The sequence below is a fragment of the Ailuropoda melanoleuca genome, chromosome 4 (genome assembly GCF_002007445.2).
Source record: "Ailuropoda melanoleuca isolate Jingjing chromosome 4, ASM200744v2, whole genome shotgun sequence".
Taxonomy (NCBI): domain Eukaryota; kingdom Metazoa; phylum Chordata; class Mammalia; order Carnivora; family Ursidae; genus Ailuropoda; species Ailuropoda melanoleuca.
Window position 1 is genome coordinate 122,846,436 of NC_048221.1, and position 24,042 is coordinate 122,870,477.

Genomic DNA, 24,042 nt, shown 5'->3' on the forward strand with positions numbered 1-24,042 from the left:
GACAGATTTTGCCTGTATTAAACTGATAGGAAAGGGGAGAGAAGTTTCTTTGTTCTAATCTGTACCAGGCCCCACATGCCTAGGAATGGCCTTCCTCTAATCCCTACACATTCTTATAATGATGTTTTCCCAGCTCTATAGCATCTTGATTGCCCATGGGAGAGAGCGAAATAATGTTTAAAAAAAAAAAAAAAAGATGAGAAAAACAATTTGTTTCTGGTATGAATCGTTGACCTAAGAAATGGGATGCATTGGTAGATAAATGGCCAGCCTTCCATGAAAAAAACCTTTGATAGATGACCTCCTTCCACCGGGGAGCTCTTCACCACAACAACGCTTTCTAGTGGCTGCTCTTCGTCATAGAGATAGAAATTCTGCTAATAAGAAATTATGACATATTGTTCGAGATTATTGCCTAATTGGCATTTCTGCCAGAAAAGGAGCACAGGGAAAAATGTCCTTTGAGGAAGAAGTTCTCAGAGGTGGCATTTAAATCAGGGGTCAGCACGCTACCACCCGTGGGGCAAACCCTGCCTACCGTGTATTTTTATAAAGTTTTATTGGAACACAGCCATATCCATTTGTCTGCAGATTTTCTTTGGCTGCCTTCACACTGTAACAGCAGAGTTGAATAGTTGCAAAAGAGACCATTTGGCCCACAGTGTCTAAACTATTACCTTTCTGGCCCCATTTATAGTAAAAAATTTTCCACCCCCTGATCAAGACAATCCAAAATCTCACCAGGAAGTCTTCTCTTCACTCTTGACTCAAGTAAATCTCTAGGTTTCTTTCTATTGCTCTATCCAGAGGGGAGCGATTGTCCCTGGAGAAGCAGATCACACCAGGAGTGGCCGAGACCTGGACAGATGCACGATCCGTTGAAGTAGTTCTGACCTGCAGGACAGGGAAATAGGAGTTCAGGTGCAGCCAGCCTAAAAGCCTACAGGTGCCAGGCAGGTAACATGAATTGCAGTAGGCCAGGTGGGGGCTGTGGTCTGGAGAGCACGCACTCACCTTTGGGGCAGTTCCAACTAGGTGGCCTTGCAGGAATGTGGGCCCAGTGTCACCAGAACCCGTGGATTTTCAGGACCTCCTGGAAATTTGTTTTTGTGAAGTCCCCTAATACTTAAATGGTGACCACAGGTTAAAATTTAAAATAAAATTGGAGGAAACCAATATAACACTGTATGTTAACGACACTGAAATTAAAATAAAATAGGGCATCCACACAAAAACCTGCGTGTTAATTTATCTTTACCAAAATTTAGAAGCAACACAAGATGTCCTTCAGCGGGCGAATGGATTAACCTGGTGCGTCCATCCACGGAACATTTTTCAGCACTAAAAAGAAATGAGTGATTAAGCTACAAAAACACATGGAGGAAACTTAGATGTATTTTCTAAGTGAAAGAAGCCAGTCTGAAAAGGTTACATAATGTATGATTCCAACGATATGGCATTCTGAAAAAGACAAAACTATGGCGACAGTAGAAAGGTCAGTGGTTGCCAGGGGCTTGGACAGAGAGAGGGTTGAACAGGCAGAGCACAGAGGTTTTTACGGCAGGGAATCCATTCTGGATAATACCCTAATGGTGGATACGTGTCTATACATGTGTCAAAACACATAGAATGTACAACCCCAGAGTGAACCCTAATGTAAACTATGGAGTTTGGGCAGTACCAATGTGTCAACATAGGATCAATGATTGTAACAAACGTGCCACCTTAACCATGTTGCCTATGAATGGAAGAGGAATGGGTATCCAAGGGAAAAACTGAAATATCATTACCAGAATGCTTGCTAGGATCCAAAAGCAACAGACTTCCACGATACCGAGTTACCCAAGTTAGCAAGGGCTTTTTAAATTCCCTCTTCTCTCCTCCCATCCTGTGTCAGATAAGAAGATTCTAAAACACCAGGCAAGTCATTACAAAGATGCCCACATACATAGTTAAGTACAAACAACTGAGATTCTTCATAAATATTGAGGACTGTTGATGGTAGACAGCTCTGTCTCAGTGGGCGTTTCCACACGAACAGATCAAAATGAGAGCAAAGGTCTAGAACTCATGACAGTCATTAAATGCTTTACGTTTTAGATAGGATGTAAGTGGAACAATTCTTTGGGCTGAAATCAAGTCTAGCATCTTACATTAAGAAGATTAATTAGCTAATGTTTATAAAGTACTGTGCAGATATGCCCTTTTAAAATGCTAAGTATTCTAAAAACTACATTGTAGCATTTACTAAATGTAAAAGATCTAACATTCTTTTTTTTTTTGGTACAGGTTGGCAAAGATTCTTTTGGCAATGATTATATAGAAAACTTAAAACAGAACGATATTTCTACAGGTAAAATTGCATCTTTCTTAAAGTTAGTTTTTATGACTTTCCTCTGGGATCTGATTACAAAAACAGTTGAATATAGAATAGAATTATTAGATCCTCCTCTGGTGGCCAGAGAATTTTTATGCACAGCCTCATCTCGTCTTACTTAAATGTCGTTTGGTTAATTCTTTCATGTACATTCCTCCAGATGGGAATAAAATGACAAGAGGTTACAAACCTTCATCTCGTAGGAATGTTTCAAAAGCAGGTGACAAGAGGAAACAGGTGCTGCGTTCACAAAAGATATTTTAAGAAAAGTCATTGAATGTCATGGCTGGAAATGATCTTCGAAACCACTGAAGCTGATGCCATCATTGCACAAAAGGGAAACTGAAGGCCAGATTGGTTCTCAATGTGTCCAAGAGCACACAGCTAGTTGGAGCCAGAGCCAGGAGTAGAATGCAGGTCTCTGGCTCCATTTCAAGGCTTTTAGCTGCTGCCAAAGGCCGCCTGATCAACATTTCCATTTACACTCCAGACCATGATGCTTGATGAGATGCAAAGCTTATGAAGAAACGCAACCAAGTTCATTGTATAGGTTTGACCTTTACTCTCTCAAATCTGTCATTTCTTTCACTGAAGAAAAGAAATGTGATGGTCTAGAAAAATGCAGATGTACACGCTATGAATAATGGGGGCAGATCGGAAGGGGGGTGGTTTGCTGGGTCGTCAACTAATGTAGAGCAAAGGTGCAACTAAGTGTAAAGGCTTCTGTCTTCCTCGTTGTGTAGGTGATGGGTATAAATTAGCGCTAATTGCTTATTTCTTTTATCATTCCAGATGGTTAAAGGTTAAAAAGTTTTTCCAAAGCTGAGTGGTGCATTGAAATCGCTAAAAGAGATTATCCGTGCCAGGCTGTGCGTACATGATTGTAATTTCTTTTTTCTTCTAGAATTTACATATCAGACTCAAGATGCTGCTACAGGAACTGCTTCTATAATTGTCAATAACGAAGGTACGTGTTTCGCATATTGAAGTGTCATTTCACGAAGCAGTTCGTGTCCAGAACTAGAGCAGAAGCATCCATTTTGACCGTAACCCTATGGATCCCTTACCATACCCACCCCCCCAAGGCCTCGGATGTGGTCTTTCCAATCGAACTATGCATGTTTCCCTTTATTTATACTTCCCAACTTGATCATTTAAATATAAAACTGCCCACCCAATACATAGGAAGTGTTACAGTTGCCTCAGAATAATATTTATATCCTAAAACATCCCGTTACCCTTCACGTGAACTCAGAATTGCTATTTGTCTCTAAAAGCAGTTAAGTATTCACCTGTCATTTCAGTTATACTAGGTAAATAAATGTAAATAGATAGGTGCACAAGGAAGTTAATGAATCATATTTATAGAATATTTACTGAGCAAATGGCAGAAACTAATTACTTCTAACTTATCATTAGTGTTCAATTTTGTCTGCTCTTTAAACGGCAATCAAATCTCTCAAGTCTATATACACAACTATGTCTGTCTGTCACAGAGCCCTTGCGACAGCTGAAACACTTGTCTTTAAAAACAGTAACTTCCCTTTACCCTCAAGTAAAGTCTTCATAATTTCTGCCAACTGTTTTAAATATTTTTTAAAAACCTACGTAAAATTCTTTAATTCAGAATTAATATTCAGAAGGACCGAGCATTCCATGGGGCCACCTCACACAGAACCTGGTGCATCGTGGGCAGTCGGCGTGCACTTTGTGAAATTAGGATTTGTCATAATATGTCTTTGATTTGTAATATAGTTTCATACAAGTGTTTCTCACAGAAGATACGGTATTTTTAGATCTACTCTGGTGATCCCAAAGTCGCAATAACAACAATGAAAAAAATGTATTCCACTTAAAGAAGATAAAATTTTTCACTCCAGCAATAGACAGTCTGTGTTCATTCCTTTAAGCTACATTTTAAGTAATTATTGCTGCCAACGGCAGTTCGTTCCCTGTCTGGGTGAAACCTCTTTTTTGTGTTCTGTGGATATCTTTGAGTTCCATTTCTTCCTTATGATGTAGCAAGAAACTACACTTTCCATGCAAAGATATAGTTTAATATTATGTATTGAGTGCCTGTTATGCTAGAACTTGTCTGACTTATATATCATATATGCTAATACCCTGAGAATATAGTTTGTCATAGAAGAGCTAACACAAATACCCAGAGAGGGGACCATCAGCTCCCTTCAGTGAAGGAATTTGAGTAGCAAGGTAAAGTAAGGAGTTCAGCTTTGACAAGTTAAATTGGAGCCATGAATGACCTGGCCATATGGCCATGTCTACCAGACAGCTGTAGGCTTGGTCTCGTTGCTCCTCAGCTAAGGCCAGGCCAGAAACGTAGATCCAGGAGTCAGAAACACAGATGCAGAGAGAATGAGGTCACCGAAGGAGAAAAGGAAGGAGATATGCTGTCTTTCAGGGTGTGGGTACTTTGAATTTTTCCAGTACCAAGGTTGGGTTTATGCTGAGCCGTCCCCACCTTATTAAGTCCTCCTTGTGGCCAGCAGACACATCTGTGGTAAGATGATAGGCTAGCATGTGTTCTGTGTTCAGAGGTAATTTTAGGTCATGTCTATACAAGATCAGCACAGGCGGCCTGGAGCACAGAAAAGAAATGACTGCTACCACTCTTCCCTCTAGATCAGCGCCGTCCAAAAGAAATACAATGCAAGCCACAGACATAATTTGACATTTTCCATGAGCCACATTTTAAAAAGTCAAAAGAAATAGGTAAAATTAATCTTAATATACTCACTGAAGCCAATATATCTAAAATATTCTTTTCAACACGTGATCAAAATGTTCTTAAAAACTAATGAGATGTTTTAGCTTCTTTTTTTTTTTTTTTTTTTTTTTTGTACTCAGTCTTTAAAATCTGCTATGCGGTGTACAATGGAAGCACATCTCAATTTAGACCAGACACATTTCAAGTGCTCAATGGCCACATGTGGCTTGAGCTCATGACTCTCATATGGGACAGCACGGCTCTTGAGAGCTCACCTCACAGACAAAATGACCCCCACTCCTTCCCCATTTAGGTGGGATTGTAGAGAGTGGGTCTAAGTAATGAGTATATAAGACTCTGACTTCTGTTTGATCTGGTACTGCGTAGGTCAGGTATCCCTCTCTTGACCTTAGGTTATCCGGCACAATTTCCCATCTGTTAGATGTTATAAAATACGTTTTGATGACCAGAATACCCTAAGGTACACACATGAACTGACTGCATACTACAGAGCCTTAGTTTTTAGTGTTGGCCAAGTTTACTCCTGTTCACACACATCATTATGACATCTGTCATTTCGGATTTGGAATCTTTACCACATACTTTGTACCAGTCATTTTTAACTATGTTATATAACACCTTACAGCTAGTGTTCTTTGTATATGAGAATACTGATAGGGGAATTATTTTTTAGAATTTACTCAAATAATGTTAATCTAACAGAGCAGGGATATTATAAACGAAGGTACAGTGGGAATATAGGATTTCACCTGAGTCACCTAGAAACGTCAAAATTAATACTGACAGCACATTTCACATAATGATTTCCTAAGGGTGTTTGTAACATTGCAGAATATCATCGCTTGGCTTTGCTTGGTTTTTAATATAAATATGCGGAAATTCGTTATAGGCCAGAATATCATCGTTATAGTGGCTGGAGCAAATTTACTTTTGAATACTGAAGACCTGAGGGAAGCAGCCAGGACCATTAGCAGAGCCAAAGTCATGCTCTGCCAGTTAGAAATAACTCCAGAAGCATCTTTGGAAGCCCTGACGATGGCCCACAGCAATGGAGGTGATTTTCCATATTTGTTATTCTTCCTAGAAAAGCTTTTATCACTGTTTTACTGAAAGGTAGCCTTTCAAGTTGAGCAAAGCAGTCCTTTCCCTGAAGTAAAATATGCTTTCTCCCAGCTGTGAGATTCATGATCTTCTTGTCGTTCTTGATAATGTTAGAAAAGCTTAAAATAGGGCAAAACAAAATAACCTGAGTAGCACTACTGGTACCCCGCAATATAAATCCTCAATCTAGTTAGCAGAAATAATAAAGTAGCGACGAGGACCTCAGCAGCAGCCCGTGGCCCAACAGTAGAATGATGGCTTTTCCAAGAAGCAGAGGCCAAGCAGTACGTCATGTATCATGACGGCCCAGGTGGGTCTATTTTGATAAATGTCTCTAGGAATTGAAGATTAGCTCTTTCTCCTTTTTGTAAAACTCCATCTCTGCTCTATAAACCACAAAAGATTATTTATATGTAGTAATTTCTATGTTGTCAATGTCCTTTAAGCAGTGAGTTGGTTTTGTTTGACCTTCTATTTTGGAAATTCTCCAACATACAAAGGCAGGCAAAATCGCATAGTGAATCCCTTCAGCCAGCATCAACAATCACCAGCGGTGGCTAAGGTTGATTCATCTGTCCTCCCACTCACTCCCCCCTTCTACCCCCAGCAAATCACAAACTCTTTAAAAATCCAAATAGTTTCTTTGTGTTTCTTTGTGTTTCTTTCTTGCTCACCATTGACTCCTGGGCAAAGCATCTTCTGAGTTAGAATCCCATTTCCGTTCCTTTTTAGCTTTGTGGTCTCTCCAGAATTACCCGACGTTTCTGAGCCTTGTTTGTTAAATGCATGTAGAAATACTCCCCTGCAGAATTAGTCTTCTAAGAATGAAACAAAATAAAATAAAATATGCAGAGCATGATGTAATTAATCTCAATAAATCCCAAATTTCTTCTCCTTTTCACTTCTCTTTTTAAATTTAAATTAGGGTAATATCCGGATCACAGTATTCATCAAAAAAAAAAAAATCAAAATAGAAAATCGCCACTCTAAAACAATGGCTTCCTTTTGATATTGTGACCGTAGTTCTATGACTTAAGAGAGAGAATCTCTTTAACTTTTCCACATAAAACTTTCTTGTCAAGATACAAAACTTGTATCTTGAGAAGAAAAAGAACAGTGTGTGTGTGTGTGTGTGTGTAAGTGATTTCTCCCAAAGTCTACAGCATTCTACATAGCAATGAAAGTAAGTTACTTGAAATGATTTTGTAGAGAATTTTTAAATGTATGTCCAGATTTAACAAATTTTCCTCTTGGCAAAACAACGTGCCGTGGCAAATTCTCATGGGCATTTAATGTATTTTTAATGGACTTGAAGCTGTCAGAAAGAATTCAAAGCCAAAACCCATTTGGTTACATTTTCTCAGGGTGTCACCGATAGAGTCTAATGCTTCTGGTAAGCGTTGCCTGCCCTGCGCTCATGTGAATCGAGCGATGCGAACACAACACGCCACTTCCTTCACACTCCTGTCTTGCCTTATATAGGCCAAGGCATATTCTCATCTAACTACTTTTCCCACTCTCCCTTGCTTCTCAGAGATCACTGTTCCCTCTGTCCTAGTCTAGTTACATGGTCACTACCCAGCCTGTGGACGATAGGTACAGCCCCCACCCTTGAGGATCTAACCCTTCACAGGTGAGGCTGGAGTTCTCCAGATGGGCAGACAGCCTGACCTCGGGCTGTCACTTGGGTGTGTCCAAAAATGCTTCCTGTGTCACCTGCCGGGCAGCTCTGCCAGTTGAAGAGCTGGAGGACCTGGAACATCAGGAATTGGCAGGGGTATGGGGTGCCTGGAGGCTCAGTCAGGGAAGCATTTGACTCTTGATCTCAGCTCGGGTCTTGATCTCAGGGTCGTGAGTTCAAGCCCTGCGTTAAAAAAATGGAGGTGTGGGGAGGGAATGGGCAGGGGTGGCGAGGGTAGCCAAAGAGCACCAGCCGACTTCACGTTTTTACTAAGAGCCAGCATGTCTAAATACGAATTCCACGCACTTCCATATATATTTGACCCTCAGAAAAACCTTATGACAAAGATACGGCAGGCATTATTCCCCCAAATTGAAGGTGAGAAGACAGACTTGGAGTTTAAGTAATTAGCTCAACCAAGGTCAGTGTAGAAACCCAGATTTCAGATGCCAAGACCCAAGCTCTGTTCTAGAACACACTTTAAATAAAGAAACTGCCACATCCCATTGACTCCAGGGAACTGAGCCTTTATGGAGAAAAGTAAAATACATGAACTGTAACATTTTTCAACATGTAGCCTCAGCTTGAGTGCTTCCCGCGATGTGTCCCTTCCCTACTCCTGTAAAGCACACACACACATGCACACACGTGCACACGGACTCTGCTGACCAGAATTCAGCTGGTCCTCACTTGGTAGTAACCAGCCAGAGCAGCTTAGATTCTATACCATGAGTGTGTGTGTGTGTGTGTGTGTGTGCGCGCGCGCGCACGCTTGTGTGCGTGCGTGTGCATGTGTGTGAATTTACTGTGTTTTCATTCTGATGTCAGAGAAGAGTGACACAGTGAAGGAGCACTGGTGGGAGAGTCATGAAGTCTGGTGTTGACTTCATCCCTTAGTAAATGGGGGACCACACGCAAGTCAGTCCGTTCTTCACTCTGGTTCTCAGTGAAATGAGAACTGGTCTGAGAGCTCTGCCAGCAGCTTCATGTCAGGACGTATGCATGGACTGATCGCAGAGCAGGCAACGCTTAGAGATGTGTTGAGCACTGCGTGTCCTGTCCATTGCCCCGCGAGACTGCCTATGTGCTATAGCGGTATTCCATCTACAAGAGATGTGGTAAAATCCCCCTCCTTCTCCTTCTCCCTCTCCTCCCCTTCTGTGCATTTATTATCATAGCTCCCTTATTTGTCCTTCTTACAAGTAGTGAATTCTGAATTAACACATGGTATGACTGGATTATATATAGTTGTTAAAATCCAGAGGAAAAAGACCTCCCCCCCCCATCTTGAACGTATGGTTTCAGAGCTCTCCCTTGTCTTCAGCTAAAGGAAAGCATTGGTTTTAAGCGGACAGCACCTGCAACATCAGAAACGAACCAGTGGCCCTAGACGGCCCCCTCCTCTCTAGGTCATGATGCTGTGAGGCAGGCCCACGGCAGGGCTGGTGCTACAGCTGCTCGTGATGGAATTATGCATGTCGGGTCTGGTCTTTATATCCATTTCAAAGCAAATGGAACATTACAGGAACAATTATAAATAATTGAGATTGTGAGATTGCCAGGATTAAATTCTAGGTAGGACACAAAATATCTTTTAATGCCACTTTAGTCCTTTTCCATTTGGCAAACCAAGCTTCTTGGCTGGCCACCTTGACTTGCACGGTGACGTTGTCCAGCACGTAGCCCAAGTTCGGAGTGTTTCTGCGGCTCCCTCAACTCACAGAAGACAACCCTTCGAGGGAGACCACCAAGCCAGCGTTTTGGTTACCCCAACCTTCCCATGCTTTCTTAACTTAGGGTGACTTTCTTCCTGTTTCTCTGAACTCGTTATTAGGGCCTTCTGAACTGTCCGGCTCCTGCCCTCCGTGGTGACACCATTAAGAGCTTCCACCTCATTTTCCTGGCTCTGCACCGACACAGCTGTCCTCATAGGCCTCCCCAGTCCCTCACTGATGCTCTTGTGCGGCCACCAGCGTGCTGTTAAGACAACCAGGAGCTGAACCCGTCTGACGTTGCCATGAATAATAATTACGTTGGGTGCTATCAGTCACTTTGCAGCTCCAAGTTACTCCATAGTACAGCTTGTGTCTCTATTTTTACATGGTTCCAGGATGACATCATTTTTTCCCACCGTATCTATCACAAATGTGCATTCTTTGATTGTCAATGTGTACTCATTCTTCACATTTTTCCCCCCAGGGTAAAGTGTTTATGCTTATTTATGGTGGCATGAACTGAAGAAGAGTTCTTTCTTTATGATATTTTCATTTTTCCCCTAAATTTAGTTACTAGTCAGACTCTAGACCTATTACCATCCGGCATTGGTCAGAATGCTTTCCTGCAATAAAATACAAGCAAATAAGATTTGATTGATTTTTTTTATACAACGTTTATGGTCAAATTAAACTGTAGGATTTCTCATTCCAGCAACTCTTTTTATTGCCTAAAATTCAGTGTAACTGTTTCTTTAAAATTTGTTTTTATTGTGGAAAATGCCAAATATATATGGACATACAGAGAATAGTGGGGTAAACCCATATATACTATCGTTTAGCCTCAATAATTCTCAACACGGAGCCAATCCTGTTGCATTTACACCCCAACTCACTCCTCTCCACCCCCTCCCACTGCAGCCTTGGGTGATATTCGGAAGCAGCAGCCAGACATTATATCATTTCACTCACAGTGTACGTGGTTCTTGATGTAAGATATCATACGTGTTCTGAGAATGCTGTCTGCCTGGTGTACAGCAGAATCTGTGGTCAGATTTAGTCCCATCACCTTTTGGAACTAATCTCATATTAGTTTAGTGAGTAACCTTGCACACTTGTTTCTCTTCAATGCAAGTGTATAAATGTAAATACACATATAATTATACTTTGTTTTATTTAAAAAAAGAGGGGTCTTACTGTAGATTTTATTACATAGCTTCCTTTTTTCGCTTATAAATTATAGAAATCTTTCTGTGACAAAACAGAGATCTGCTTCATTCTTTCTACCAGCAGCAGAGTATTCCATTAGAGGTATTTTTTTTCCCCTAACTAATCCTATCTGTTAAAGCTTAGGTTTCTTTTTGGGTTTTTTTCTATTAAAAACAGAGCTGAATATCACTGGACCTCATTTTTGCATGCCTGTGTATTTCTGTAGGCTAGGTTTAGAAGAGGAATTGCTAGATCAGGGATCTTTTGAGATAAAATGGAACTTTTATAAGAATGGCTCAACGCTGGGGTGCCTGGGTGGCTCAGTTGGTTAAGTGGATGCCTTTGGCTCAGGTCATGATCCCAGGGTCCTGAGATCGAGTCCCACATCTGGCTCCTCGCTCAGCGGGGAGTCAGCTTTTCCTTCCCTCTGCGCCCCACATCCCTCCTTGTGCTCTCTCTCTTTCTCTCTCTCAAATAAATAAATAAAATCTTTAAAAAAACAAACAAACAAAAAGAATGGCTCAATGCTGTTGTTCCATACTGCTAGCTTTCTCTACCCTGTGCTCAAATGCTTTCGCGTGCAGCTTTGGAGATCCCAATACATGAGCCATGCTTTTTCAGTTCACCATTTGAGGAAAATAGAGAGCAATACATTTGTGCTAGAACTGTAAAAAGTAAATGGTTGTGTTGCAGTACTGGGCATTGAGGGCCTTTATGCATAATTGACATCTCTAAGACCTTGCAGAAGCAGGAACACCAATGAGAGAGACTGTTGCCAGGCTACGAATTCCAACAGAAGGCTAAAGAGATGGGTGGACAGGCGGGGGTGTTGGGCTGTGCATGAAGGACAATATAATAACAGTAATAATCCCTTACATTTGTACAACACTCTACAGTTTACACAGGGCTTTTACACCCGTTTTCTAATTTAAGCTGCACAGTAACCTGTACAAAAATGTGAGCAGCCAAAAATATACCATAGAATTTCTGTGGGTGGACATTGTGGATTCTAAAATAATGAAAATGTGGGAATCGCGTTAGCCTGTAAACCACTGGACAAGATCCGCTGACCAAACCAAAATGTGAAGACTGAGGAAGGTGTAGTGGCAAACTAGCTAGCCTCACCAGGCAGAAGTCGTGGACAGTTTCCATCAGCCCCGTGCTGATGGGCATCTCCCCAAGAACGTGGAATGGCTCAATGCCATGAGAGCTGTGGAAGAGCCACTTGGGGAACTCACCCATGCACTTGGTCCCCCAAGAGATTCTGATCACTGGCTTTGAGGTGGAGCCCAAAAGTCATGCACTTTAATGAGCTCTCTTAGTGATGCTGATGTGCAGCTAAGCTTGGGAACCACTGTTCTAGAAGGGTCTCTGAGAACTGCAGCTAGAAGATTTAACTGGATGGGTCTATAGTAGATTGGGGTCACTAAACGCATAAGTCAGTGGACCTGGGTAGAGGAAAAGAAGACCGGCCAGTCTAGTTGGGTCCTCTGGTGGATAGGTAAGTGTTTTGACAAACGGGGAGCTTCCTGTGAATGGAATCTCTAAAGACTTTCAAAAAATACATATTTACAAAGTTCCACCCCAAAGTCTGTTTTAAAAATATAAATCGGGATGGAGGCTTGTGCTGCCATAAACAGAGTCCTGGCCAAGAGATGACCAAACGCTGGACTTGGAACTAGAGGAACCCAAATGAGGACCCAGCTTAACCATGTCCCAGCATATGACCTTAGACATCACCTCTCTGAAATTCACTTACCTCCCCTGAAAAAATGTAAAAATTCTTCTGACACTGTAATGCTGTGACATTCTCATTTTCCCTCTCTCTGCTATCCCCATCCATCCTTCTCTTGTAGGCTCCTAGTCTGAACTAGCTCTCGGCCTCGGACTGAATTTCTCCTCCTTTCTCAAGCTTTCCTTTATGTTCCCAGACTGCCAAGAACGTAAGCTTCTGTGAAAAGTGTATGTTTAGGGCACCTGGCTGGTTCAGTTGGTGGAGCATGTAACTCTTGATCTCAGGATTGTGGGTTCGGGCCCCACCTTCGGTGTAGAGATTACTTAAAAATCTTTTAAAAAGTCTGTGTTTGCATCAGTAATCGTGATACATTTGGAAGTCATGCATAGGTGTTCAAAACCTACATATGTACATGAATTTTCTATGTCCTGTTCTTACCAGGAAATTTTTTACTTCTTCCTTATTTCTTTCTAACAAGTCTTTTTTTCTTTCCTGGAAAATGGCTTTATGAACAAAAATGCTCACTAGCCTGAATGTTCACATTCATACATGTCCTTTCATGCCACAGCATTTAAAACTTTCTTTAATGTTGTTGCCCTTTGCCATAACTTCGTAATCACCTTGGTCGTAATACTGTTGCTTGCCCTCGAAGTTGAAATGTTGTAAAGTAAAAAATGGAGCAAATAGAAATAAGAAGGGGCTGGTACTAGGTCTCCATGGAGATTGCGATTTCAGACTTTTCTAAGTTGATTTTTCATCTAATGGGGGAAAACGGCTTCACGAGGGGATGTCCCTTACTGACTGTAGGCGCACCATGTTAAAAATAATGAGCACGGAAGCCCCTTTCCATTCCTTTCCAGTGAAGACATTGTTCAATCCAGCTCCTGCAGTTGCTGGCCTGGACCCTCGCTTCTACACCCTCTCAGATGTGTTCTGCTGCAATGAAACCGAGGTAAGGATGGAGCCGAAGACTTTCATGCCGGTGGATAAAGCAAAGAGGCAGGACTAACCATATCGGTTTGATTACATGTAAATTCTTGGCCCCAGTGAAAACAATTTTCACTCACTGGGGTGTGGATAAAAGGAAATTAGTGAGTCCCGGGGGTGGGGGGGAAGAAAAAAGGATTCTCTGAGTCATCTCCATAATCTGGCACTTATCAAACCTCAGCTAATTTTAGTCCCCTCCCTGCCATCACACTATTGGTGGTTTGTTTTCTTTTGTAATTCTACATTCTATGGACTAATTAATATTAGAGTTGCTAGATTTGGCAAACAAAAATATAGGATGCCCAGTTAAATTTGAATTTCAGATAAACAGCAAATATTATATTAAATGTACTTATACTATGAAATGATTTGTTATTTATCCGAAATTCAAATTCAGCTGGTCCGACAACCCTCAGTAACATACAACCCCTGGAGCACTTGCTGCCCCCTCTTGTGAAGACCTTGGACCGCAGGGGTGGACAGACATAGGCACTCCATTGATGGCACGGGAAGGACCTCGGGGGGCGCTCTGTTAGGAATGGGCCCTCTCAGTCCATCTGAGGGTCATAATGGATAGAGCTGCATAAAACATCTACCAGCACATTCGGAGTGTGCCATTCATTCTGAAGCATGTTAGGAAGAAAATTTCAGTATCTCTCCCTTTCTTGGCCAGACTGTTTTAGCCCAGCATTCTCTCTCAACATTGGGAGGCAGGACACATGATACAATGCAACAGGCAGAGAGAGAAAGTTAGTAATTAAAGAACTATAATAGTGATTGTCCATGTGGTTCAAAGGCTGAATGAATGTTTCCAGGATTTCCTGACCTGCCTTTTTGTTAATTTGATCTCTCAGAACATGAAGTAAACAGAAAAGAAGACTGCCACAAGGAAACTAATTTTTTTTTTAAGATTTTATTTATTTATGTGACAGAGAGACAGCCAGCGAGAGAGGGAACACAGCAGGGGGAGTAGGAGAGGAAGAAGCAGGCTCCCAGCGGAGGAGCCTGATGTGGGACTCGATCCTGGAACGCCGGGATCACGCCCTGAGCCGAAGGCAGACGCTTATCGACTGCACTACCCAGGCGCTCCAAGGAAACTAATTTTAACAACTCACAGTAGGTCATGCAATACTTCAGAGTGACCACCATGGCCAGGCCTTGTGCTAGGAGAAAGGGATTGTGGGAAATAGTAACTGTTTCCCAGTAAGAAGCTTGCTTACTACCCTCCACTGCCAGCTGGCTTAGATTTGCCTGCTACATACTTGCAGAGCCCTGTAGTTATTCCTCAAACACTCATCACAGCTCAAATTACTTATTACTTCAAAGTCCCACAGCATCCCTTCTGGCCCATTCTATTGATTGAGGCAGGAAAGTCTGCCCTCACGCCCCACCTCTCGATAGAAGATTGCCCTTGTCACAGTGTGAAAAGAGCATATACGATGTCATATATATTGATAGAGTTATCTTTGGAAATCACCATCTGTTATATTGTACCTGGCATATAGTTGACACCTAGTAAATGCTTTTTGAATGAATGAACAAATGAACAAATTTTGGTCTTTAAGAAAATTGATCTCAAACACTCAATGGAGAAAAAAAGAAACTTTAAAAGTTTAGTGTTCTTATGGATAACTTCTAATTATGTTAATAATGTAAATTCATGCCTTAAGATACCCTCTCTGGGGGCACCTGGGTGGCTTTGCTGGTTAGGTATCCAACTCTTGATTTTGGCTCAGGTCATGATCTCAGGGTCATGAGATCAAGCCCTGCATCAGGCTCCATGCTGGGTGTGGAGCCTACTTAAGATTCTCTCTCTCCCTCTCCCTGGCCCCACCTCACTGCTCTCTCTCTGAGAAAAGGAAGGGAAGGGAAGGGGAGGAGGGGAGAGGAGGGAAGGGAAGGGAAAAGGAGAAAGAGAAGATAGGAAAAACAACTCTCTCTGCTCCACATACAAACCATTAATATATAAATATACAAGAGACGATGAAAAGACACTCACGAGCTCAGAAACAAGATAACTCCACAGATCAGAAAGGGAACAGAATCCTAGAGTGTTCAGGCCTGAGTGTGCTAGAAGCAGGCGTAGGTGCTAGGGACCTCCAATGGGTCACGGGCACTAAAAATGTGGCCCTCATGGGAGACTGGAGCAGTGCCCACTGTTGGAACCCAGAGATACTGGGCTGAGGCTCCCCTGCTAACCAAAAACGGTAGAGGAAGTTTCTAGGCCTGCTACTGAGGCTACAGCATTATGTAAAGCTACCAAGCTGAGGAGACAGGAGGACAGAGGTCCTGCCTGTGATCAGGAAGGAATCAAGGCCACTGCTAACTTGGTGACCGGGAGCATGACTGGATTTGCAATGTCACCGATAACAGCAGAACGGGAACTCCATCGTGCCGACATAACACCTGGCTCTGGTTTAGAGACCCTCGGGCCTGATGGATGCAGCTATGAAACCACTGGAAAGGCAGGGGTAAGCCTAGTGGGAGCTGGAGTGTGGGATTCCCCAACTCACAGAGAGCAACGTGAGCCTGCAAATGAAGAAACATAATGCTCGAATTATCCAACAGGATGCCTGGGTGGCTCAGTCGGTGGGGTGTCTGCCTTCATCTCAGGCCATGATCCCAGGGTCCTGGGATCAAGCCCCATGTCAGGTTCCCTGCTCAGCGGGGAGCCTGCTTCTCCCTCTACCTCTCCCCCCACTCATGCTCTCTCTCTCTCAAATAAATAAAATCTTAAAAAGAGTTATCCAACAAAATCAACAGTCTAAGATGAATGAAATTCAAATGATGAAGCAATGCAAAAAAGACTTTAAATATGACTGAGATTCTCATTCATTAAAAAAGGAGAAAGTTAAGTGTGAAAGACAAACAGAATCAAAGCAACGATATGTGAATCTAAAAACCAATCAATTGGAAATCTTGAAAATGAAAAAACACCTTTGAAATTTTTCTATAAAACACTCATTAAGAAGATAAACGTTAGAATGGAATGAAGAATTAGTGAACTGAAAGAGAATTCATCAATTCACAAACAAGTGAAAAACTCAATTCACCTAGAAAGTATCACAGAAAGAATTTTTTTAAATATTAAGGAGGAATTTAGAGAAATGAAATATAGCTCGAGTGGCTCTAACATACATCTAATTGGAGCGAAAGAAGAAGAGAAATGAGGGAACTGGAGAGAAGCAATATTAGAGGAAAAACCACAAGGTGTTGTCTAGAACTGAAGAAGGGCATAAGTCCTCAGATCAAAAGTGTATTAAAAGTACCACCCCGGGTGCCTGGGTGGCTCAATCAGTTGGGCATCCGACTCTTGATTTCTGCTCAAGTCATGATCTCGGGCTCCACAGAGCAGCACAGAATCTGCTTCTCCCTCTCCCTCTGCTCCTCCCCCTGCTCACGCTCCCCCTCACTTCCTCTCGTTCTCCCGCTCTCTCTCAAATAAACAAAATCTTTTTTTAAAAAAAGTATCACCTGGGGCTCCTGGGTAGCGCAGTCGTTAAGCATCTGCCTTTGGCTCAGGGTGTGATCCTGGCGTTCCGGGATCGAGTCCCACATCGGGCTCCTCCACTGGGAGCCTGCTTCTTCCTCTCCCACTCCCCTGCTGTGTTCCCTGTCTCACTGGCTGTCTCTCTGTCACATAAATAAATAAAATTTTTAAAAATTTTTTAAAAATAAATAAATAGGGGCGCCTGGGTGGCACAGCGGTTAAGCATCTGCCTTCGGCTCAGGGCGTGATCCCGGCGTTGTGGGATCGAGCCCCACATCAGGCTCTTCCGCTACGAGCCTGCTTCTTCCTCTCCCACTCCCCCTGCTTGTGTTCCCTCTCTCGCTGGCTGTCTCTATATCTCTGTCGAATAAATAAATAAAATCTTTAAAATAAATAAATAAATAAAAAATAAAAAAGTATCACCTGAGATAAATGGATATAACTCTCTACTAACAGACATTTTAATGGAACTTCATAAAATGAAAAGTAAAGACAGAAATATTTTTAAATGGCCAGAGGGAAAAAAGATAGATTACCTATAAGTGATAAGAATATCCAATACTTTGTTGCTTGTAAAAGGGGAAAATGGAAAAATTGGTGTCTATGAAAAGGAGAATAGATTTTTTTTAACCTGCAGTATATTTGCAATATATTTGTAGTGGATGGAATACAGTACATTTCAACAGAAATAGAGCTACACATATTAACACAAATGAAATTATATTAAGAGAAAAAGCACGTTGCTAAATAATATCTATGAAAAACATGATTTACCTTCTTTAAAGAGAAATATCTGGAGCAAATAAAATTAACACATTAAGATTTATTAAAAGTGGGTGGTAGGTACATGGGTGTTTATTGCATTATTTTTTATGTTCAGGATCTTTTCATCAAAGAATAGTTTTTTAACAGGTTTTTAGAAACCATAAGAACTCAGTGTTTCTGAAAATAGACCATGTAACCCCACAGATGTAAGTGATCTCAGTAATGAAGATCAGTGAAAAACTTATGAAAAGAAAACAGAAGGTGGCCTCAAGGCATAGCCAACTTAGACAGAAAGGGTTTGTGGAAAAGATGGTTCAGGAAGGACACATGGTCAAGTTAATGAAACCTTTGCTGCTGGGGAAGACCAAAGCCCAGAAGGAGCAGACACTGTGGGTGGGGTGACTTACAGGCCCCAAGAAGGGTTAATCTGGGTGTGTTCAGAGCAGGCACAGGAAGAGACAGACCCTTTCTTAGGAAGAAGTAGGTTACAGAAAAGACAGAATTTGGTTATAAACTTTCTGAGTCCAAAAGTATCCTATAATGCATCTAGTCCAGTAATTTTGCAGCCACTAATTTCAGAACCAGAGAGGGTCCCCAGAGATGCCGGAGGGGTGCCTAGGGGATGAGGAAGCAGGGCTACAGTCCTTCACCCCTACTTCAGCCAGAGCCCTTTTTACACTCGGGGAGAGACCTGTGCTCCTGTGCAGGCCCTCACTTTACAGGTTGTACGGGACTTGGGGAAGGTCCCCGAGTCAGTCAGTAGCGGACATGTCCTGAATGTCAGCACGTTGCTCTCTCTGCCATGTATCAGCACCCCTCCCACCCTGCTTCCATCTTCTTGAGCAAAAACAAACACAAGAAATGGGTGTTGTGCAAATGTGGAAAGCTGTAACTAGCAATAAGAGAAAGGCCTTATGGCCCAAGAGGGGCCTAGAAGAATTACGGCCTTAGGTGTGAAATTTACAGCCATGATTTATATCAGAATCATTGGCAGCGGCCTCTCCCTTTCTCCTGTCTTCCCTCCCCTCTTCCTTTCTTTTGTAGAATTCTTTGTTCCCCCTAACTCTTTTTGATGAAAATTATAAAAGCTGGAAGAGTGATACAATGAATAGTCATATTCTGTCCGCCCAGATGGTAACATTTGCTATTTTGCTTCCTCTCTCCCCTGTGTGTGTTTCTTTTTGTTTGTGTTGAATCATTTCAGATAAGTTGCAGATAACATGATACCTGACTCCTAAAGACATCAGCACTCCTAGGAGGGGTCACCAAACCACGATCGCACTTAAGAAAAATATTAATAATTCTGTACTGTCATCTAACATCCAGGCCACATTCAAATTCCCCCAGTTGTCCCAAGAATGTCCTTGAGAGCTCATTTTTGTTGTCATTGTTACTGGGTTTTTTATTTCTTTCCCTGAGCCAGTATGCATCAGAGTTCCCCACGGCATTGGTGGTTATGCAAAAGAAGAGAGACATTTTCTAGAAAAACAAATCTAATCTGGAAGTGGACCCAGGTTACTTTTCTCACTGCCGTTTCCTCTCACTTGTCTGTATCGCAGGCTGAGATCCTAACTGGCCTGGCGGTCGGCAGCCCTGCAGACGCCGGGCAGGCTGCGCTCGTGCTCATGGAAAGGGGCTGCCACGTGGTCATTGTCACCTTAGGTGCTGAAGGATGTGTGATGCTGTCACAGACAGAACCCGTGCCAAAGCACATTCCCACCGAGAAAGTCAAGGCTGTGGATACCACGGTAGGTTTTTAAATTTCGGAATCATTTCTGCCTCCTTGAAAATCATCATTCAGTAACAAAGATCCTGCACCTGAATTTTTGGATCATGAGGTAAGGGCCCGAGATGGTGATGTGGTAGAAGAGAAGAAAAACCAGGCAGGAGGACTAGATCTTAATCCTTCCCTAACCATCTGGGGGACTTTATCCAAGCCACTTAACCTCTCTGAGCCTCAGTTTCTTCATCCATAAAATCATAATATTAGTAGCATTATACCTGTATTACCTATATTGGTACCATTTTGCCTGTATTACCTATAGTCATTCATTGATTCATTCAATAAATACATACTGAATCCCTGTTATATGCCGGTCATCTGTTAGGTGCTGGGGCTATAGTGGTGAACAAAACAAAGTCTCTGTCTCATGGAGCTTAGATTTTGGACGCTATAGCAATCTCTGGTTCTTACAAACCTCTCGTGTGGAACGAAAGAGCAAGGAGCACTGGCTGGCAGAACTCATTCTTTTAGCCAACAAATAATGTTAACATTTACTATATGCTTACTGTGTCTCTTTTGCATACATCTCATATAATCTTTACGACAGTTACAAGAGGCAGGTTACTGTTCTTCCTTTACAGATTTAGAAACTTGCTTAGGACCATAATGTTAGGATGTAACAGAGCTGGGGGTTCAAAACTCAGCCCGTGGATGCCAGACATTTCTTGTATGAGGTGCTGCATTAAGGACGAGCAGGTTAAGTGGACAAGTCACAGCCCAGAATGGGATGGAAGGGAAACAAGTTAGAAAAAAAAGCTTAGGGTTCCTCTAAAACTGGGAAAATAAAAATTATTTGTTTATGGCCTAGAATTTAGAAGAGCTGGGGGCGCGCCTTGGTGGCTCAGTTGGTGAAGCAGCCGACTCTTGACCTCAGCTCAGGTATCGATCTCAGGGTCATGAGTTCAAGCCCCACATTGGGCTCCACACTGGGTGCGGAGCCTACTTAAAAATTTAAAAAAAAAAAAAAAGAAGAAGAGCTGCTTAGCAAAGTAAATAAATGTCAGGAACCCAAAACTAGAGTTGAAGAGGAATAAACATTTTAGGATTCTTATTTGTAAAAAATTACTATGTAATTATTTATAAAATATAATTTGGTTTTTATGCTTAAAAAAGACTTTGAAATATGGATCATTTATTAAAAAGGAGCCTAGGCGAATGTGATGAAGTTATGGGTGCAAATACACTTTGAAAAATAGATAAGTACAAGGAACGCTTTTATAACATGAAATTACACCCCGATTGCCTTTCACAGGGTGCTTGATCAGGTATTTGATAAATTATAGTCGGTGTTGTCATCCTCTTCATACTGAGTCACTTTGGAAACCATTTTCTATTCTGTCAAGCAGTCACCTGAATTTAAGAGGCTCCTTCTTAGTTCTGAAATCGAGCCTGCATTAGACTAAAGCTCGTCCAGGTCCTGAACTAGAGCAGGACAGTTTACTCCTCCTTTGCTGAAAATGAAGGGTCCTGGGGGGGGCGGGCACCTGGCCAGCTCAGTCAGTACAGCATGTGACTCTTGATTTCAGGGTCATGAGTTCAAGGCCCACATCGGACATAAAGCTTAAAATAAAATGCATATGATGGGCAAAAACTATACCTTAAAAATGAACGTCCTCGTGAAGATGTTGGGCCTACATAGTTCCCCCAAAGAGACTCAGCCTCTGCTTCCAGTGTCTGGGTGGGTCACAGCTACCAAAGCACAACTCAGACGGGTCTACACAGAACCAGGGGTTTATTTGGTGCACCTGACTGGGACTTGTGAAGGTGCGGCCAAGTGCAGAGGAGAAGCCCCATCGTTGGGCCTTGCTCGCACTCTCCCTGTTGTCTCTGTCTGCCTTGTGCTGGCGTCTGAGCTCAGGCAGGCCCCTCCTGGGAGGGGTCCCCAGCAACTGCCTGCCCACACAGCGCCCCATGTCCCGTCCCCATCCCCGGTGTCAACTAAGAAATCAAAGAACTCTTACCAGAGGACGGGAAGTGGCTGCTGGTCAGACGGACACAAGCCCTGCCCAGCCCAGAACACATGTGGGACAATGCACCGCCGGGGCCGGGACCAAGTGACGAGGAAACCAGCCGTGGACGTGCTCCAACACGAATCGATAGTCATTATCCTCAGAGCCATCTTGTGTCGGCGGACTGGACGTCATAGATCATGACGGAAGGCGTCTTGAGCATCTGAAATACAGCAAGGTGCACAAGGAGGGCTCACGCTTTGTTGTTACTGTCTTGCGCCCTTTCATTTGCTTCCTCAGCACATGCAGTTAATGCTTCGGTTTCAGGGAAGGTGAAACCCAGTGGGAGCTCGGAGGAGAAACGATTACTTAATGCTTGGAGGCAGGAGGCCGAGAACGGGATCACGAAGATCAGAGCACTGGATGGAGATCAGCGAGTGTTCTCTATCAAGGGCCAGAGAGTGAAGTTTTAGGCTTCAGTGGCCTTACGTATACACGGCCTGTCACAACTACTCACCTCCCCCGTGGTAGCATGAAAGCAGCCATAAACAACTGCGTGCGCTATCGACATGAAGCCGGTATTAGTCTAAACTAGATTGTTCTAAGTTAAGGTGTTACCAGGAGTCACCAGTACAATTACTATGAAAAGAACTAAAAAAAAAAAANAAAAAAAAAAAAAAAAAAAAAAAAAAAAAACCCAAAAAACAAAACCCTAAAAGAAACAAGGGAATTACAGTGGTACCCTTAAAAACATCTATTTAACACAAAACAAGGCAGGAATGGAGGAATAAAAAAACTACTGGAAGATATGCTGTTAGAAACTGAAGAACAAAACTAAGACCAAGGGAGACACGGGATTCAGGAAGCAGGCGAGGCCACCAAGGAGAGAAGTCAGGACGATGAAGGGGAGTCCCAGGGCACCGTGATGCAGCCAGCCCCTAACCAGGCTGTCCCAGTGAGAGCAGGAGAGTGGAGAGCCCTGGGGGAATGTCTCCCCGAAACAAAAAGAAAAGCCAGAAAGGACCAAGAAAGAAACAGTGGAATATCCTTGGGTTTGACTATGCCCAGAGATTTTTTGCTTTCTTGCAGAATTTGAGGGTGAAGTAGAAATTAATATGCAGAAAACCGTGGCAATGAAGAAACGAGGCAAATTCTTGCTCCACGTCGTCTGCAGTCCAAGGGTTGAAGTCCGATGAAGTAAATATAATCTTCACACACCGCACGGCTGTGAATGCGTACCCCTATCAGTGTAAGTGCCGATTATCGATTTATCCCAACATGGAGATTATAATCCTGTCTTGAAGATGGAACGGTACAGTGTGTGTGTGTGTGTGTGTGTCTGTGTGCACAAGGGGGAAGAGAAGAGAGCTGAATTCCCATCCTCCAGAGGCGGAAGTCAAGAGAGAATATGGGAGACTGATTTTAAGAATCAGCAGTAGAAGCCTTATTACCAGGAATTGAAGATAAATACGAGAAGAAACCGCTGAAGGAATTTCAAGTATTTGCCTCATGGAAATGGTTCTGGCATTTACTCTTAAGCCTTGTCTTTTTACACTATATACATAGATGGCTTTGATCTTTCTCTGGAACGACAAAACACAGTGAGATACCACCTGACACCAACTAGAATGGCTGGGATCAAAAAGAGATGATAACAAGGCATCAGGAGGACATGGAGAAATCAGAACCCTCAAACAATGCCAGTAGGAAGGTAAAATGGAAATGGAAATGCTTTGGGAAACAGTCTGGAAGTGCTTCAGAAAGTTAAATTTAGAGTTACAATACAACCCAGCAATTCTGCTTCTAGGTATACACCCAAGAGAAATGGAAACGTGGCCACACAAAAATTTATACACAAATGTTTATAGCAGCATTATTCCTCACAGCCCCAAATTGGAAACAACCTGACTTTCAACAACAGATGATCGGATAAACAAGTTACGGTAATACGGTACATACATAGAATATCATTCAGCCATAAAATGGAATAGTGATACAGGCTGCGGCATAGTTGAACATCCAAAACATTACACTAAGTGAGAGAAGACAAACATCGGGGGCACCTGGGTGGCGCAGTCGGTTAAGTGTCCCACTCTTGGTTTCAGCTCAGATCATGAGCTCTGGGTCCTGGGATTGAGCCCCATGTCACACTCCACACTCAGCAAGGAGCCTGCTTGAGATTCTCTCTCTTCCTTTCCCTCTGCCCCTCCCACTCATGCTGTCTCTGTAAATAAATAAATAAATTCTTAAAAAAAGGACAAATATAAAAGGCCACATATTATATGCTTCCGTATAGATGACATGTCCAGAATAGGTAAATCTCTAGAAACAAGGTAGAGTGATGGCTGCCAGCAGCTGGGAAGGGGTCACAGGGAGCGTGACTGCTAATGGGTACAGGATTCCTTTCTGGGGAGAGGAAAATGTTCTGGAATTAGATGGTGGTGATGGGTGCACAACCTTGTGGATATACTGAAAACCACTGAACTGCACACTTTTGAAGGGTG

At 42.6% G+C, this 24,042-nt stretch overlaps 1 protein-coding gene across 6 annotated transcripts in view; it reads left to right on the plus strand.

The window, feature by feature from the left end:
* The window catches only part of RBKS (ribokinase), an 83,285-nt gene that overhangs the window by 24,748 nt on the left and 34,495 nt on the right, over positions 1-24,042 (plus strand). For all 6 annotated transcript variants that reach the window (XM_034659719.1, XM_034659720.1, XM_002913760.4 and 3 more), the window contains exons 3-7: positions 2,290-2,353; positions 3,282-3,344; positions 6,016-6,180; positions 13,425-13,516; positions 19,366-19,554. In XM_034659719.1, coding sequence (XP_034515610.1) covers positions 2,290-2,353; positions 3,282-3,344; positions 6,016-6,180; positions 13,425-13,516; positions 19,366-19,554 — 573 coding nt within the window. The remainder of the gene's footprint in view (positions 1-2,289; positions 2,354-3,281; positions 3,345-6,015; positions 6,181-13,424; positions 13,517-19,365; positions 19,555-24,042) is intronic.